This window comes from Terrapene carolina, unplaced genomic scaffold (genome assembly GCF_002925995.2).
Source record: "Terrapene carolina triunguis isolate 2854851 unplaced genomic scaffold, T_m_triunguis-2.0 Scaffold84, whole genome shotgun sequence".
In the NCBI taxonomy this organism is placed as follows: Eukaryota; Metazoa; Chordata; order Testudines; family Emydidae; genus Terrapene; species Terrapene triunguis.
Window position 1 is genome coordinate 35,334,832 of NW_020664435.1, and position 19,990 is coordinate 35,354,821.

General features: G+C 38.3%; 1 protein-coding gene across 1 annotated transcript in view; it reads right to left on the reverse strand.

Moving 5' to 3' along the window:
* Nucleotides 1-697: 697 nt before the first annotated feature.
* The window catches only part of FAM171A1 (family with sequence similarity 171 member A1), a 118,083-nt gene continuing 98,790 nt past the window's right edge, over nucleotides 698-19,990 (reverse strand). Inside the window, exons 8-10 of the mRNA XM_029911007.1 lie at nucleotides 9,892-10,008; nucleotides 7,307-7,421; nucleotides 698-4,461 (exon numbers count right to left, since the gene is read on the reverse strand). Coding sequence (XP_029766867.1) covers nucleotides 2,748-4,461; nucleotides 7,307-7,421; nucleotides 9,892-10,008 — 1,946 coding nt within the window. The 3' untranslated portion in view covers nucleotides 698-2,747. The remainder of the gene's footprint in view (nucleotides 4,462-7,306; nucleotides 7,422-9,891; nucleotides 10,009-19,990) is intronic.

Here is a 19,990-nt window from a genome sequence, read left to right on the forward strand (position 1 = left end):
TCAACATGGTTCTACAGATTTTCGGACTTTTAATCTGTCTCTGTATCACTGTGCAGCTGCAAAATATAAGCAAGTGACTTCAGATTTTACCAACTCTGGGTTAGCGTGGTTTTGAATATTAAAGAAAGTCAGCACAGAGTTAGTGTCACTTGCCTGTGAGATTATGGGAAGGGTTAACTTTTTATAATGGAAATGCCGTGACAAACCAGCAGGTAACCAAGAACCCTACCTGTCATCTGATTTGTATTATTCTTTTCTAATTTCACTGATGTAGTTCAGACATCTGATTTACTAAGGCTCATATTTTATACATATTCTGACAATCAAAATATTATATTACCACAAGTGACTGTAATATTAAAAAACATTAAACACTATTTTTAAAGAGGTCTGCAAGTGCAAATATCCATCTTGGCTTAGTTCACTTCAAGTAGAATTTATATACATTACAATACTATAAAAAAATTGTCAACCATCAATATGCTTTTCCTTTAAATATAAAAGTAGCACAAATTTAAAGTCAGTTTTAGAAATAAATTTCTGCAATTTAGTTTAGTAATGCTTGCCTTTGTCTTTACAAGATAATGTAATGGATTTTTTGAACAGTAGTTTTAAAAAGATTAAATCTAAATACGCATGTACTCCCCTCCCCCCCAAAAAGAATAATTTTGATCAAGTTTTAAGAAAACCCCTAGCTGAAAAATAATTACTATAGTAATTCTAATAAGCTCAATGTAGGTTTAATCAAACTCTATTTTACATAGTAATCAAATTAATCATCAAGATGTTACCTGTGGCTTTAGAAAGCCGATAAATGCCCACTGATTTAAACAGAATTATTTGTAAAACTGTGATGATCTGGCCACACAATATATCTCATAGGCCCCAGTCTTGCTTCCCTTGAAGTCAGTGGCAAAACTTCCACAAACTTCAAAATGAACACGATGGACCTGGAATGTGATTAATAATAATATCTTAGCACTTATATAGTGCTTTACATATTCAATGCATGGTACAAACAGTAGATTAGATTTCTGGTACAATATATTATAGTTCATTTCCAGGCTTGAAGCATAACAAAAGCATTCAGCATGAAATATTTAATATAAAAAAGTTTCTCTAAAGGCCTCTAGAAATTATATAATGCATAACTACTAAGATCTGCTGCTAATGCTATGGGAAATGATTGAACTAAATACATACACATCCTCCACTTTTGTGGATTTATTCCACTACATTCCGTTTATTGTATCTTCTTTTCTTTACCTATACACTTAGGACCCAGTTCTTTACCTATACCCCTAGGACCCAGTTCAGAAAAGCAATTAAGCACACACACAACTTTAAGAACATACTGAAGTCGTAGGGTGAAATCCTGGACCAACTGTGGGGCCAGGATTTCACCCCAATTGCCCCCACTGCTTAAGCATTTTTCTGGCTAGGGATGCTTTCCTGAATGGGGGCCTAAATGTGGGGTAAATTAATAGTTAAGAGATTTAAAAAAAATTAAATTAATCCCATAGAATTGTACTACAAAAAGCGAACCAAAATAGTTTTGCCTACTCAACAACATGAAGACTCCCGATAGAGAAAAACCCCCACAAAGTTAATGTTTTGAAGTTTATTTTCAATTATAATTTTTGGATAACCAAGCAGCTCTGTAAAGAGAAAGCACAGAAGAGTAATTCTGGCACTTTTGGATAGTACATAATTTTTTTCCAAAAATTTAAAGCACATTTCAGTCCACTTGCTCGGTCCATAGTCCATGTTATATGAGCTAGATTCGCTCATAGGATTCCAGAGGAAAGTAACCACATATACAGTCAATGAAACTATCTTCTTGGCTTCATCAGGGCCTTTAAAACGTCCTCTAGTCTACCTTAGCTAAACAGAATCCACAGTACACATGATAACTAGAGAATACACTGTATTGAAATGAGAAATGCTCAGCACAAATGGGACACTTGGTGGCATGCAGTTTAAAATAAAAGGTATAATTTCAGAAATTTATAAAATCCAAATAGATCAATTAAAAGCAACTAGAAAAAGAATGGACTGTTCATTGTTACTTTAAAAAAGGCACTTGGAGTTAATGAGACCAGAACTGGAGGGCTTGCAGCTGACACAAAGTTCAATTTTGTTTCATAAAAAGGCTCCAATACCAAGGGATGCTACTCAAGTTTCCTTCAGTTTTACATTAAAACAAATTGCTGAACAGATTATAATAAAGACATAAATGTTTACAACCAACTTGTAAAAATAAGAAAAGCATAGTATAAGCAAAATATTAAAAAGCAGCAATGCATAGCCTTCCTTTGAGATAATGCATAACTTTAGACACCAAGTGTCAAATTCTTGTGTTTAAGATACCCTTTCAGTAGCATTATCATGATAAAATTGGCTTAAGAAAATGTAACAAAGTTTCACTTGCTCCCATTCAAAGGAGATTTGAGGTCATAAACCTGCCAAAACAATGTCAATATTTTCAACATCCTTGATGACTAACATCAAGTAAATGGAATACCAATCACACTCTTCTTACAGCTGTCTCACCGGAGGCATCCATTAAATCACTTTTCAGAGTAATGATTTAATTCTTCTCTAACATTTACACAGTAATGCATTTAAAGTTCTTTCAATGTTGCCCACCACAGATTTTCCTTTTCTCTTCCACAAACAATTAAGCACTTCCACAGAAAGAATATTTGGCAATTTCATACTCCACAGAAAGGTGGATTTGCAATAGCTCACTTTATATTGAAAGCCATTAGTGGTCTTTCCTCTCGTTTTTGCCAAGGACTCTTTTTATCTTCTCCTTGGTCATCTTCATCATCGTCGTCATCATCATCATCGTCTTCATCGTGAATGGATGTTCCGTGTTCAGGACTAGTTAGTGGGTCAGGTGTGGTTTCTACAGTTCTTCTTATTGTTTCCTCCTGCAGGCTGGGCAACTGGACCCCACTTCTCCTGCTAGCTCCATCCAATAGGCTTCTTAGGGTACTGTCCTCAGGGCTGCAAACTGCTGTTCCACATTCACTGCCACTTTGGTCCATATCATCCAAATACACAAGCTGTGTATAAGCTGTGCTATCTGAAACTTTCTGCTCTCTTTGATGGTTCGCCTGCAGTGGCTGGTGAGTCTGTTGCAGGGACAAATGATCTCCTCTTCCCCTTCGGGCAGATTTTGGTTCATTCATATCAACACCAGAATCCAAACTGGCATCATTACTTCCATTCCTTCCAGCTCTTTGGAGATCAATGTATGAATGTCTAACATGAGCATTTGAACGTCCATCTAGAGAAACAAACCATGCCCGAGGATGAGGCAATGGCTTTCCACCTCCTAGCTCCATCAGAGCTTTTTCCGTAAGGAGCTGCACTTCACTATTCATTTGAGCCAGAGATGCATCATTAAGTGAGGCAGGAATGGATATGGACTCCGACATAGAAGCATTTTGTGGACTCCATTCACTTGCACCTGCATCTTGCAAATGTTGCTGAGATATTGCTTGTGATGATAACTGTTGGGGTTGCAGCTGCTGCTGAGGATGCGGAAAAAGCTGCACATGAGGGTTAGAAAGCTCAGCCTGAAGTCTTTCAATATCAATCTGCTGGTCAGCTGGGACAACCAGCGGTTGGCTAACATAAGGATGTTCTCCTGGTAACTTCATGTAATGACCTGGGATGACCAATGTAGGCAATACTTTTCTGTAAACACTGTCATTAACTTGGTCAACAGAATTGCAGCAGATCAACTGACCTGGTCGAGGAAAAGATGTAGGTCGTTCAAGATGATCGACGGAACGAGACATCATACATTCAGTAGGTCTGCAATCTAGCAGTTCTTTTTCAGGGGCTGATGGGGAGGGGTACATTTGTTCCTGAATATTGTATTTACTTCCTGAAGAAATATGGTTTATGGATGCTTGAATCTCTCTCTCTTGCTTTTCAAATAAAGGCTGAGACAGCATAGCATTGTAACTTCTCCTGTAATCTTCTTTGATAGGGGACTCATATCCTTCTGATGTTTCCATGGACTTTCTTAATTTTGAAGGAAAAGTATCCACTGACTTATGGGAGTCTTTTCTTAAAGTCCCACTAGGAGTCAGGTTCTCCAAGGAGATTCGGCTCTTGTCTTTCTCCTTATGAGAAAGCAGTTCCTCTCGGGAGCTAAACTCCTGTGAGGTGCTGTACGAATGTTTGAGCATAGGAGTGTGCAAATCTGCGTCTCCACTAGAAGATACCATCTCCATGTGGACAGCACTGATTAACTCCTTAACGCCTGAGTTTTCAGTGTGCCCATTGCTGGCAACAGACATCCCACTAGGAAATTCTGACTCCCGTCGGGAAAATATTAAATTGATGTGGGACATGGAGGTTGATTGATCCTTCTTAGAACCATCCAATGCTGTAGAAAGCTGCAGTTTCTTATGGTGCTGACGTGGTTTCAAACACTTCCTCCTATAGTATGCCATAACAAAAAGAGTTACATATGTTTATGACTGGTTTCAGAGTATCAGCCGTGTTAGTCTGTATCCGCAAAAAGAACAGGAGTACTTGTGGCACCTTAGAGACTAACAAATTTATTTGAGCATAAGCTTTCGTGGGCTACAGCCCACTTCTTTGGATGCATAGAATGGAACATACAGCAAGAAGATATTTATACATACAGAGAACATGAAAAGGTGGAAGTTGCCATACCAACTGTAAGAGGCCAATCAATTGAGATGAGCTATCATCAGCAGGAGAAAGGAAAAAACTTTTGAAGTGATAATCAAGATGGCCCATAGAAGGTGTGAGGATACTTAACATGGGGAAATAGATTCAATTAGTGTAATGACCCAACCATTCATAGTCTCTGTTCAAACCTAAATTAATGGTATACCTGATCAACATCCTATACAGCAAACAGGGAAAGATTAAGACTGAGCTCTCAAAACTGGAGACTCTCATGAACAACCATCCATGAAAAAGCACAGGAACAGATCTGTACAGACACATGCCTAGAACCCCGACCAGGGGTATTCTATTTGCTACCCAAGATCCATAAACCTGGAAATCCTGGACGCCCATCATCTCAAGCATTGGCACCCTAACAGCAGGATTGTCTGGCTATATGGATTCTCTCCTCAGGCCCTACACTACCAGCACTCCCAGCTATCTTCGAGACACCACTGACTTCCTGAGGAAACTACAGTCCATTGGTGATCTTCCAGAAAACACCATCCTGGCCACTATGGATGTAGAAGCCCTCTACACCAACATTCCACACAAAGATGGACTACAAGCCATCAGGAATAGTATCCCCGATAATGTCACGGCAAACCTGGTGGCTGAACTTTGTGACTTTGTCCTCACCCACAACTATTTCACATTTGGGGACAATATATACCTTCAAGTCAGAGGCACTGCTATGGGTACCCGCATGGCCCCACAGTATGCCAACATTTTTATGGCTGACTTAGAACAACGCTTCCTTAGCTCTCATCCCCTAATGCCCCTACTCTACTTGCGCTACATTGATGACATCATCATCTGGACCCATGGAAAAGAAGCCCTGGAGGAATTCCACCATGATTTCAACAATTTCCATCCCAACATCAACCTCAGCCTAGACCAATCCACACTAGCGGTCCATTTCCTAGACACTACTGTGCTAATAAGCGATGGTCACATTAACACCACCCTATACCGGAAACCTACTGACCGCTATACTTACCTACATGCCTCCAGCTTCCATCCAGGACACACCACACGATCCATTGTCTACAACCAAGCTCTAAGATACAACCGCATTTGCTCCAATCTCTCAGAGACAAACACCTATAAGATCTCTATCAAGCATTCTTAAAACTACAATACCCACCTGCTGAAGTGAAAGAACAGATTGACAGAGCCAGAAGAGTACCCAGAAGTCACCTACTACAGGACAGGCCCAACAAAGAAAATAACAGAACACCACTAGCCGTCACCTTCAGCCCCCAACTAAAACCTCTCCAGCGCATCATCAAAGATCTACAACCTATCCTGAAAGATGATCCCTCACTCTCACAGATCTTGGGAGACAGACCAGTCCTCGCTTACAGACAGCCCCCCAACCTGAAGCACATACTCACCAGCAACCACACACCATATACATTGGCCAAACCGGATAGTCTCTACGCAAAAGAATAAATGGACACAAATCTGACACCAGGAATCATAACATTCAAAAACCAGTAGGAGAACACTTCAACTTCTCTAACCACTCAGTGACAGACTTGAAGGTGGCAATTTTGCAACAAAAAAGCTTCAAAAACAGACTCCAAAGAGAGACTGCTGAACTTGAATTAATATGCAAATTAGATACCATTAACTTAGGTTTGAACAGACACTGGGAATGGTTGGGTCATTACACTAATTGAATCTATTTCCCCATGTTAAGTATCCTCACACCTTCTATGGGCCATCTTGATTATCACTTCAAAAGTTTTTTCCTTTCTCCTGCTGATGATAGCTCATCTCAGTTGATTGGCCTCTTACAGTTGGTATGGCTACTTCCACCTTTTCATGTTCTCTGTATGTATAAATATCTTCTTGCTGTATGTTCCATTCTATGCATCCGATGAAGTGGGCTGTAGCCCACGAAAGCTTATGCTCAAATAAATTTGTTAGTCTCTAAGGTGCCACAAGTACTCCTGTTCTTTATATGTTTATGCCTGTTGTACATAAATAAGATCAGCAGGCATAAAATAATGGGATTTTCAAGTAATGACTGAAAGCTCAACTCTCAGTAGCAAAATTCAATTAAAAAGGAATCAGTGTGAATTAAATAAGCATTAGGAAAACACCCCAAGCACTTAATTTTAAACTGGGCTAGTGTTCGGTACAGGAAAGCCTAACGAGAACCAATAGCATGTATTCACTGACAAAGGCTTACAATTCATTTTAGAATAGGGATTGTTGAAAACTGATCATATACAGCACTGAAACAGAGTTATGGCTCAAGATATACACATCTTCTCTTTGATCTACAGTACTAAAACGTCTTCTGCAGAAAATGTATACGTTATAAAGGTGCCATGCTTCATATAACCCCTTTCCTAACAAACATGGGGAATACAGCTTGCACTATATGCAACCAGCAACATGAGGAAGGACTTTATCTCACTGTCTCTTTCCTTTTCAAGTCCAGTGAGGTACATAATTCTTGTTTTTTTAAATGTAAAATTTTTTCAATAAAAGATTGTACATAATTTCAGTCTCATGCAAGTAGGGATGTTTACATTCTAAATGCAAACTGAATGACCAAAATGGTAAACTTTACCTGCAATAATACAAAAGAAGACACAGCAAAACCACAAGAATGAGAGCCATTCCTCCTAGAATTGCCAAAAGGAACATTGTGTGATAGGTAGTAATGTCCTGTGTTACAATGGGACCTAGAAGGCAAGAAAACAGAATTTAGACTTGTGACAACCTTTAAACAAAGAGAGGCAAATTAACTGACAGTCATGACACCTTCTTCCATGCTGTCAGGATGCTAAATGAGCAAAACTGCCATTAGGTGCTCCCCACCAGCAGTGCCTGCTTATGCCATATCTGAGAAAGATGTGGCGAGAGTGACTGATGGTTCTGCAGGCAACAACACCAAACAGTTTGTTCCGTGGAAATCTATCTGACTGCAAGAACAGCATGCCATGCTAAGCATTGCTTCCTGGCTCCATCCAATACCACAGTGCCCCAACCTCACACAGCTGAAGTCCAGAAGCCCCTGCAATGTCTTCAGCCAGTGGCGTGCATGCCGCAGAACTACTGCTTTCCCTCTGCTGCCTGTTTTGAGATTTCTTTTTAACCATAATTTGATCAATTTGCAGTAAATAGCAGATGTGGCACACTAAGGGCTTCATCTTTAGAGGTACTGGTTGCTCATATCTCTAGTTTGAGTCAATAGGAACTGTTGGTTTTAAGCACCTCTGAAAGCCAGGCCCTTAAATGCAGTAGAGTAAAACTAAAGATTTTAAGAACTGTTGATAAACTCTTTACTCACAGAGAAAGAGACACGTATACAACTTCTACTCCCAGTTATGTATGTGTAAACCCATTAGTTTATCAGATCCTTCACACGGTTTGAAATACAGAGCCACATTTTGTTTTCAGATAGAAAGGTGCAACTCCCAGTGACAGGGTTACATGGGTATGTACTGTGACTGAACAGAATTTTGCCTGTTTGTTTGAACAATGTTAAGGATCTAACCTAGAGGTTTCTAAACTGTGGTCTATGAACCACTTGTGCTTCAAGAGCCATTGCTGGTGGTCCTTGGAGACCTGGCTGGGAACACGGTGCTGAGTCTCCTCTTTCCCAGATGTGAAACAGAGAGGGGATGGGGAGATGAAATGAACAAAAATAGAAAGAGTGATTAACCTGTTCTAAAAATAAATAAATAAAAGGAAAAAACATTGTATTAAAGAGAGCTAAAAATACATTCATTCTTTCCTAATGTTACTCTTCCAGGTAAACTACTGCTTTAGTTGCTATAAGGTATTATGTGAATGGGAGAGGAGATGGCCCATGAGAATCTCAATTAAAGAGTGGTTCCACTGTGACAAAGTCTGAGAAACGCTGGCTTAAGAAGAAAGGAAAGTCAAAGCACAAGCAGAATCTCTTCCCTAAAGGAAAAACTACAAGGACAATCAAAACTCCTGATAAGGTGAAATATTTTAGACATATGGGGCCAAATTCATGACTGGTATAAACACCATTAAAGTCAGAGACAAGAAAGTCACACAAACAAAACATCTGCCCCCTTTTTTTAAGGTACAATTAATTTTACAAGATTATTTTGAATTCAAACCACAGTTTGTCCTTGTCTACACCTGTAACTAAACCTCGGTTCAGCCCTAGGTCAAGCTGGATCTTTCAGCAACTGAATTTTTTTATAGCATAAACTTAAATAAATCGTTTAAGGAAAGAAAGCTGCCAGAAAGAATCTTTCTCCATATACTGAGGAAGCTCAGTGGAATCTATTTGGGCAGACTTGAGAACTAATCCTTACACAGTAGGTTGCTTTGTTTATGTACATGGTACATGGTTTGTTTGTGTAGTCAGGGCAAGGCATTTTCATCACACTACCTCTGTTATGAATTTATCAAAACCTAATGAATGAAGACTCTCCAAGGAGGTGGTTTTTGTTTGGTTTAAACAAAGAAACCTGTGTTTATTTGAAGACGGGGAACTGGAATAAGAGAGCTGGCCACAGGAAAAAAAAAAAAAAACGATCATGCCACATCGTGAATAGTCTCAACAGGAGTACAGGTACACATCACAGCTAGTTTACATTGATTTCTATGTTATTTAAATAGCTTCCTGAATGCCAACCAATGCCAATTTGCAAAGGGCAGTCAACCATTACAGATTCCACCCTAAATTACACCTGGTGCAAGCTCAATGAAGTCAATGAGATTATAGCAGGTGTCAGGACAAAACTTCAAAAGCTTTCAAAAGAACAATTAAGACGACTCTAAATTGTGATTGTATTAGCTTCAGGTGAATCCATTTCAAAAACTTCATAACAGATGTTTTAGTAATTGTTGGAACTCACAAGTATATTAATATAATTATTCCCCTCACTTTCTAGCAATTAATTTACCAGGTAGTGGTGACACAAGTGACACCAGTGCAAGGAATACTTCCTTATAAAGTTTCATGTGTAAGTGGTTTTGAGTACAGGAATTCCTCCCCTCTCCCCAAAAGATTTTAACCCTTTACTTTCAGATTTCTCTTTTGTAATAATCCATTATTGATCAAGATGTGGCATCTCAGATGAGGTCATCCTGAAAAATATAAGTGTTATATATGAATACATTAATATTCATTACTGGAAATACTAATACATTTCAATTCAGTCTTACCTGGGTTAGTAGGAGACATGGCTGCAACCCAATAACCCAACTGTGGGGCAATGTATGTCCAGGTCAGCTGATTTCCTTCTTGTTGTACAAGCCCTAAACTACTCTTCAACCATGTCCCTGTAAAATACAAGATCCAAAATGGGGCATCTTATTTTTTAATATGAGATCAGTATATACTACTGAAAAAAATAAACTGTAACAAAACTTTTGCCTTAAACCTTATCATTAAGCACTATAAAGTGATCACATATCACTCTAAAGATATGGGGAAGTTGCAGGTCTTTAAACACATCTCTCTTTGACCATCATCACTGAGTCCTTCCATGAGAAGTCATTTGAGAAGCTTTATACTAAAAAGAAGCTGTTTAAAATAAAGTAAAGCTATTAAAGCTTCTAAAATGGATGTGGGAACTAGTGGTTGCCATCCCGGATTCCCTTTGTTGGAGGAGGTTATTCCTGAAGCTACTACATAGTGACTTCAAATATATTGTTTTAAATTTTATAAAGCCCCTTTTAGAATTCTCACTGTTCGAAGAGGCATTATGGAATTACAGCAAATCTCTCCAAGCTTCTAGTTTGGCTGCAAAGATTTCCTTCTAAGGAACATGGATATACATATATTGTATGCACACATGTATTCAGCATACCACATCCCCGTCTCCCTTACTTGCAATCGCCTTTTAGAAGCATAAACCTTTTTATTTCTCTACAGAGGGTTTTGTTTTTTCATCTAGAAAACTTTGATTCTTTAACTCCTGTGTTTCCAACAGAGAGGAAACTATTTGGTGTTTAGCAATTTGTTTCAGCAGCACCATCAGAGGCTCAGTCAAAATGCACGTAGTTTTGTGAGTAGTGTTTACTAGGTAACAATGCAGAATATTTTTAAAACACACCTTTCAAGGGAAATTTTAAACAGGGATTGATAATCCAAAGGAAATTAAGTTGGTCAGGCTTTCATCCTTTAGTATGCAGAGTACTAACTTTTAAAAAAATGGTGCTTCTATTTTCAAAAGATACAGTGCATTGTAAACCACAGTTTTATGAAAAAGCTTTAAAATTAGATAATTATTTGCATTTTGTTACACATTAAGGTTCCAGCTCTGGGGCCTAATAAAAAAATTGGTTTAAATTCTGAGCCAAAGCATCTTAATAATGCTATTAGACTACTCCATTCTCCCTGAATGACACACTGGATTACTGTGCTTCAGACTACTGAACATTTAAAAATTGAAACAGGATGTTCTCAGGCTTCTGAAGGGCTATTGCAAGTAGAGGAAATTGCTGAGTGCTGTGATGCAGCTAATATCCCTTAGAAAGAAATCTCTGCAGTTCACACAGAAAATTTGAGAGTTTTGCGGTAATTTTAGAATGCCTCTCTGAATAGTAAGGCTTCCAAAAAACATGTTCAAATTTATGTTGATCTATCATTCTGTTTTACTTCCACCAGTGGGTGCCAAACTAGACAACAAATAAAAAAACCTAAAGAAAATTGGAGTTCTTCATACACTTCACTACTATCCAAAATATATCAAATTAGTATATATTGTATCCTATGTACTTCAATGGATAAACACCTGCAATTCTCAAAGGTTAGTTATAAATTTCTGCTACAAAGGGGAAGCTGAAATGCTGAAATTACCTAACACGTTTTCAAGAGAGCTATATACAGTACAGTATTGTATTCTGACTAGCCCTCCCTCCAAATGGTCATCAGTGTCTCTGGCCTGAAACTAAGCCCTTTTTATGATGTCACTAATGAATTAGAGGAGGAAGTGGTAGTGGAGGAAAGGTGAAAATTTGAAAATGACTGTAAAACACATTTAAGAGATTTTATTAGTTGTATAATACCACAAAATTAACCTTAAGGTTCTGATGATTTTCACTGTAGTTCTTAAATTATCCACATGAGCAAATCACGGAAGTGTATGATGAATGGCTTCTTTTAAAGAACATATTTGAATATTCATTTATTTTTTCTTCTACATAATCAAATCCTTGTAAACCATAATTTTTTGTCTCAGCATAGAGCTTGTGTTGATATAGTAAAAGTTTTTTGCATGACACATAATATTTGACAGACTGCTACATAGAGGTGAAAACCATCGACATATACCGACTTGGCATTTGAAACCTGGTTGAACGTGTAGCCAGTAATCACATTCAATATTGGTGCAGAGTGGGGGAGTGGAGAGGAAAGTATTTTCTATGTTGTAAGGGAGGTATCCAATAGGTATAATGTGTCATTTCACACAACATCAGCATCAACATTGCAATTTGAGCACTTCATCTACTGTAATGAATTTGTCTACAGAACAACCCTACAAAGTAGGGAAGTATTATCAGAGGCAATGACAGTGAAATGACTTGGCTAAGGTCACAAAAGAAGTTTCTAGAAGGCCCAAGGAATAAAATGAATCAAGAACTCTCAAGCTGCCACTTTTCCTCTTGATCTTCCACCAGGTAATTTTCTAGTAGCAGACATTTGTCCCTCCAATAGCCTTGAATGAGAAGCTGAGAACATAGCCAACAATCTCATAGGGAATGTCCTTATTCCATCAACTTTTGGTACAGTGACTGCTGTCTGTGACTGAAACGACAATCAGCAAGAACACTGTCCACAGCTGAAACCACAATTTTCTACTATCCTCAGCCTTGATAATAAAACCACCTCGGCTTGGAATAAACCCTGTTTCAAAGACATGATGCTAAATGCAAAATGAATAAATATTATTAAAAAGCACAGCAGCATAAAAGAGCATTTGGAGAGTGTGCAGGGGTCTAAAAGGGCAGGTAGAAAAACAGGAACCAAACAGCAGAGAGAGTGTGTGTCTGTGTGGTAGGGGTGATGAGTAGACTTATTGTTCAAGCCAAGCTTCTTTTACAGTCTCAATACCCTCAAAGATTCAGGCACATTCCTACCTTAGTAGCAAGGCTGACATCTTTGGTATTTTATAAGTTACACGATAGAAGTGGGAGACATTTGGACATTAACAGAAATGGATTAATTTACCATTACTTTGGATCAAGTTAAAGGGTAAAGCAGGGAGGCTTTCAGGACTAATATCTAAGACTATAGAAGAAGAGAGGAGCAGGCTCCTGTCCTAGGACTTGAGAGACAAACTAGGGCAGAAAGTATCATCCTCCTTTCTGGTGTAAGTCTGTTTTAAAATATATTTCACACAGGCGAAAGTGTGATGCAAGTTTTGTGATTCAAAAATCACTAGGTCTGACTGCTCAAGAAATTTCTTAAAATGCCACTTATTTCAATCTCTGCAACAAGACAAGTTTAAGGGGAGTCAAAAACCTAGGTGCTGAGTCCCTGCAGTTCTTATTGACTTCAGTGGGACAGTGAGTGCTCAGCACTTCTGAGAATCAGGATTTTCAAGTTTATCCATGAATCCCTCATCACATCAATAACTGGATAACTATAGAGAATGAGGAATTTTATATCTGCAGCCAAATCCACGTTTATGGCAGGAGTCATTATTGCAGTTATTCACTAGGGGGAACATGTGTCCAGCTTGCTTTACTCACACTGCTCTGGAACAAACAGAATCCTTGTAGTGCCTCTTTAAAAGCTCTTCTGCTAATTATGTGCCTGCACAGCACAGTGATCAAGAAGCCAACAGAGACTACACTCTTATCACTGTGAGAAAAGCTCATTTTTCATTCCAGCAGAACAAGATTGCTCACATTTTTCCAACAAAAGGAAGCTCTGTACTTGTAGAGAAAGCAAACAAAAGGGCGTACAAAGCATAAGGCTAGCCAGCCTTCTTGCCTGTCCTCCACTCATTTAGCTCGCCCACCAGTTTTTGCTAACTGTTGGCTATCCTCCAGAACACTAACTGGTCAGCATAACACAAAACGCCAGCAGGAAAAGCTGGAGTTCCCTCTCTCTTAAGAGAGGGCCAGAGCTCTAGAAACGTACCAGGTACCTACTACATAGGTCACCACTGGACACCACCATGGGTCACACTTATTTCCTATTTTAAATACAGAGAAAGCTTTGGTACATCAGATACCACTATGTGGTGACAACTTGAAAATGCTGAGTTTTTAATGGAGATCACTCTAGCCTCAGAGAACGAAATACATTGCCTCACGCCAATGCCAAGGATGGTTCCCCCAGGGCTCTGGGTGACAACCTGATGGGAAGCCCACTGTGTACTCCTCCCTGCTCCAAGACTGTACTAAAGGTCCCTCTCATCTTTTATATCTGTCATTTCTCACCAATAGGTATTTGATACATTTGAGTCTCTCCCACAAGTGGTGGCCAAAGAGTGAGGTACTCCATCTTCCATAGCAGCAGCAGCAGATTGCGCCAGTTCTTCTACTGATCTCAGTCAAAGAGCTGTATTTTTTTCTTGCGATAAGCTAGCCACAAATGTACACAGTATTCCAGACAAGGGTGCACTATTAATGTATATAACTGCATTATAATATTTGCATTATTAGTACAGTGCTCACTTTATATTATTTTATTACAAATATTTGCACTGTGAAAAAGATTAAAAAGAGATAGTACAATCTATAAGCCGAAGCATGAAGGGGCATACCAATGTTTAGTATATATGGCATGTAAATACCTTGCAACACTGGCTACGTCACTGGCATGCGAACACCTGTTTTCGCTTTCAGATGACATTGTAATTAAGAAGTGGGCAGTATTATTTCCTGTAAATATAAACAAACTTGTTTATCTTAGTGATTGGCTGAACAAGAAGTAGGACCGAGTGGACTTGTAGGCTCTAAAGTTGTATGTTGTTTTGGTTTTGAGTGCAGTTATGGGGAAAAAATTTCTACATCTGTAGTGCAATTTCTTTATTGTGAAAGTGCAACTTACAATACTTGTATGAGGTGAATTGAAAAATACTATTTTTTCATCTTTTTTACAGTGCAAATATTGGTAATAAAAATAATATAAAGTGAGCACTGTACACTTTGTATTCTGTATTGTAACTGAAATCAATATTTGAAAATGTAGAAAAACATCCAAAATATTTATAATACATTTAAATTGGTATTCTATTATTAACAGTGCAATTAAAACTGCAATTAATTGTGACTTTTCAAATCTAGTTCATTTGTTTTGTGTTAATCACTTGAGTTAACTGGGATTAATTCACAGCTGTAATAATTACCCAAAGAAAAAAAATCTCTCTATTCTAGATTTCAACTTTTCATTCTGCCCTGGATAAGCATTGGTCATAACTGTGCTGGACCAGGAACAGCAGAGAATTAGTTCCCATCCCTGACCCATGCTCCCTCTTCCTTGCATGAGGATGGGATGTGGAATAACTCACTTCATCCCTTTTCATAGAGCAGCTTACTCTCTTTCAGGGTGCACAGCTAGATACTCTGGCCTGCGAACAGGGAGCTGGAGTGCAATGGAGGCAGGGCTCTGGTTGAGTGAGGGTTATGAAAAGCTAGTCCATTGCACCCAACTTTCTCCCTCCCTTCACAAAACAACAGAACAAAGAAGACAATCACAAATCATCCACACCGCTAAGTAAACTTTAGATGAAGTGCTACATTTGTTAGCCACTAGTATGCACAGATAGATGAGAATTTGTTGGATAAAAAGTTGACAATTTTTAAGACTCTGGTTCTACAGCTCAAAAGAATATTTCACAGAGCCTGTGTGCATCTTTTAAGCAGAAACAGTAAGTTTTATATAGTATGTGAGTACTCCATTTACCATTGCCATTAAATCTATAAAGACCAGCTGATGTTTCATGGAAAACTTCTATATAGAGAGACAATTCTTCGTCTTTTCCCCCCATTACTATTCAATGGAGTTCTTCTTTGTGGTTTCCCCCCATCACTGTTCCGCAGAGCCAACATGCTGATCCAGGATTAAACCATGTTGGCTCAAATGAACAGTTGGGGGAATGTTTAGTTTTCTTATAACTCTTCCCTCACCAAGATTTCACAGTTGTCAATGGTACTCACTCACGCTCAGAATAAAGAGAAAACCGTATTAGGCAGTAAATACAAAAAAGAATTTCTTTTAAAGGTAAACCTAAATATTTTGATAAAATATTTAAATATAAACTACATATGGGGGAAAAAGCACAAACTGAGTATCAAGTGACTGCCAAACAAAACCTTGGACACAATGTCAGAGGCCAGACAAAGTCTTCAACAGAGCAGCAGAAATAAAGTTCTGCTAACATAATACCACATTGCATTACTTGGATTTTGGGGAACATGCTCACTTATCCCAGACAAACTGTGGGCTTGATACTGCAACCACCTATTTGCATGGCTAGTCTTCAAGTATGACTTCGAAGGCACTATTCACATAAAAGTGTTGGCAGGTCCTGGACCTTAGGGCTAGCTCTGCTTTTACAGGGCAGGTGTCCATGCATTATTTATGGTTTTTCAAAAAGCCCCGAAAACCCAATTATTTTAGATGCATTCAGAGTGAAACACAAGCCAATCTAAGCCCTGCCAGAGTCTGTGTGCACCCACGCATGCATGCACACAGGCTCACAATTACACAAGGCTAGATCATGCTCCCATTGAAGTCAATGGCTTCAATAATGCAGATCGTGGCCATACAGGCAAAAGGCCTTCTGCTCACAGGTGTATACATTACTCCTGTGCCAAAAAATTAAAAATTCCACATACAATATTTAAAAATTCTACATATTTTATTTGTCAAGACAACACAGTATAATCATATCAGTTTCAATTATTTTGGTAACTTATTTCAAAATACCAGTCAGAAAGTATGTCTGACAACAAAAAAGATTCCCCCTAAGAGTAGAGAGAGCTAAAGAAACCCCTATGACAACCCAGTTCCTGTTTTTCCATTATGCTTCTGTTGGTCACCTGAGTCTGGGTGTGTCACATGTGCCAGCTAGGCACATCTTGAGGGAAAACTTTGCTCCTCTGGTCTCAGACACCCACAGCCTCTCCCCACAAAAGCCCAGCCATGGAGTACCCAACCGGCTCTGACACTCACATCCCCTACCCCTCACAACCGAGGGATCCAGAGAGGGAAACTGCCTGATGCAGGGTCCCGAGCTTTACGGAGTTTCCTGCATGCCGCCTCCTTCCTTCAGGATGTGTTGGGAACTGCAGCTGCCCAGAACCCGCCAATTCCCCCTATCCCCTGGCAGTGTCCTCTATTTGCGAGCTGGACAATGGGGCTCTGCTGGGTCCAGCAGACCCTAATGGCAGCCAGCAGCACCAATTCTGCAGGGAAAAAAGAAATTATGTGCAGAACATTAATTCTGCACAAATTCTGCATTGGGCAGTGGCACAAAATTCCCCCAGGAGTAATGCATGCAACTCTTAGTATGAGTCAAGAACAGAGAAGATAAATTCCATTCTTAGCTGCATGCACTCTGACTTCAATGGGAGTTGCATGGCAACATTTGAGAGTTGAGCTCAGCCATGATGGAGAATTTTTAATTCTGGTTATACTGTATTAAGCATTCTCATCTGACCATTTCATTGTGTCCTAGGATACACCCCTTCTTCTGACTTTTGTTGATTAAGTTTTCATCCTATCACTGATCAAAACAACGAGGTATGTGACTGTCAGAGGAGTACACTATGACTAGAGCCCTACGTATTTTGCAAAGGCAAAACAACATAAAATAAACCAAAAAAATATATATATATATAAAAAAAAAATCACAAAACAAAAACCTCACCCCCCAGCACCTCCATGGTATGGGCCTGGCTCCCAACGACAGGCATTGCAACCCGGTGCCTGGGATCCAAGAGCTGCTCAGATTTGGCCTGGTCACCCCTCCATCATCATGTAACCCTACTCCCCCCAAGAGCACATCCTGACCCTCCCCAGGGCTTCCCATCCCTGGGGGAGGGGGACTATTGGGTGGTTGGGTTCAGTTGGAAAAGGGGATATTTAAGAGCTACTGTTCTGTGCTTGCTTTTAATTCCTAAAACCTTTCAATATCATGGAATAATTCTTAATAAAATGATGTGTATAGACAGACTGGAATTTATACACTGTTCTTATTTATATATGTCATTGAGGTATTTTATTAATCTAAATGTAATTAAAAAATGAAACAAAATTTTTAATGACAAACAAAACACCACAAAATTACCCAAAAATAAAATGAAAAATGATAAAAAATAAAAAGAATTTCACAAGGCTTTTACTATAGCTTGTATGCAGTGAAGTAACACTCTAATATAAAAAAAGGAATGTCCAAACTACACAAACATTTAGTTTTAATGTAGCTAGTTACATTTTTGTCTTGGATCTTCCTCTTTTTCACCCTCACTCTGAAGTTTAGGTGTTTTTTTTCCTCCTCAGAGAAACCCATTTTTTCTCCTCAATTACTTTTCTACATGTCCTTTCAACAGGAAACACTCCCTAATAATTAATTAGAATTTTTTTTAAAAATGACCAGTGATGGAATTATCCAACCATATCTGCTGAAGGCAATCTAAGTAAGAGGATCAAAGTTGTGCTACTTACAATGCAAATGATTTGTTTCCTGTGGTATGAACAAATAAAATGGACGATTTAATTAACCAGAAATCAAATTAAGCCAACTATCCTGATTTACTTTTTATGCATAATATTATCCTCACTGGACAGTCTTGGAAATGAAATGGGGATGATTTTTAATATTATCACACAATAGCCTAGTTGTAATAAATATACATTTCTTAATAAGAATTAGTTTCTAATGATTTCTTCTGCAGTGGCTGTGATTTCACAGAGGATGGCACTGTCTATAAATGAAGATGTAGGGTTCAAAACAAATGCATGTGTTAGAGAGAATGGGATAGGAGATTAAGCTATTAAACCATATGTGTATTGTACATGATATTCAAATATACCTAACACGGTTATTTCTAAAACTAATTTAGAATTAAGTCTACGGCATGCGTATGAAATTAACCTTTACATTCTTCTTCTGAGTAAAGAAGCCCCAATTTTCTTCAAGTGTGTAAATGGTCACTTTTTATTCTGATAAGTGAAAAACTACATGCTTTTCTTAAAACTGGCAGCAAAAAATTACTAGGTTGCAACCAGCATAAGAAATTTTAGTCTAACAAGAAGTATTTTTTTTTTTTTTAGGAAAAGCCATATGCCATGAAAATACAACTTGGAAAATTCCTACTTGACAATCAATATAACATCAGAAGTGCCACTGCTATAATACAGAAATGTTATTTTTTCTTGCCACAAATACACAGGAGTTTAACAATTCTTAGGAATAAGTTAATATTACAATATTGTTTTTGAAGTTGCTAGGCAACACCAATAATTGAATGTCCATGCTCTGAGATCATACCTTCATTATTCTTCCACTCTTACAGCATTTGTTGTATGGCATTTGGGAATAGTGTAGTTAAATCCTGCCACTATTTTAGTAACGTCATCATTACTTGGCAAAAAGAAACCAATTTGGTGTGTTTCAGACCACTGATTATCAGAAAAATACACATTTTATTACATGAAATCTAAAATATTTCTGCCAAAAAAACAGCATCACAAAATGTTATTGTTCAATGAATGACTGAAGTTTGAACAGAGCGCTGTGGTTTTCCTTTGTTACCTTTGTCTTAATAATATAAGGGAGAAGCTGAATAAAATTACCTGTCTAATATTTAACAAAAGCACATTCTGTTTCTCTTTACTAGTAATTTTAATAGCATCTGAGGCAGGGAGGGGCAGATTGTATACAAAAGTTATTTCCATCATTTCTTTTTCCCCCCGAAACCCAGAACAGAAAAGGCTTATTAAAGAAAATCTCTATTACACATAAATCAATAATTATATTTCAAATGGGAAAGCTTGACTCTGCTTTCCCCATCTCAAGGTCTGATTCTGGGTTTATATGAAACATATTCACTTTAACATTTCCTTTATCACATGTTATTGACTAATTTCAATAAATAATACAATTAATATTATATAACTAATATTAAATAAATAAATAAAACCCTGCAACACTAACTCCTCCAATCCAAAAACCTCAAAGCACTTTACATCCTTTAATCCATTCAGCCTCACACCACACCTTTGAGGTAGGTAAGCACAGGGCCGGCTCTAACTTTTTTGCTGCCCCAAGCAGCAAAAAAAAGCGCCGCCCCCCACCCC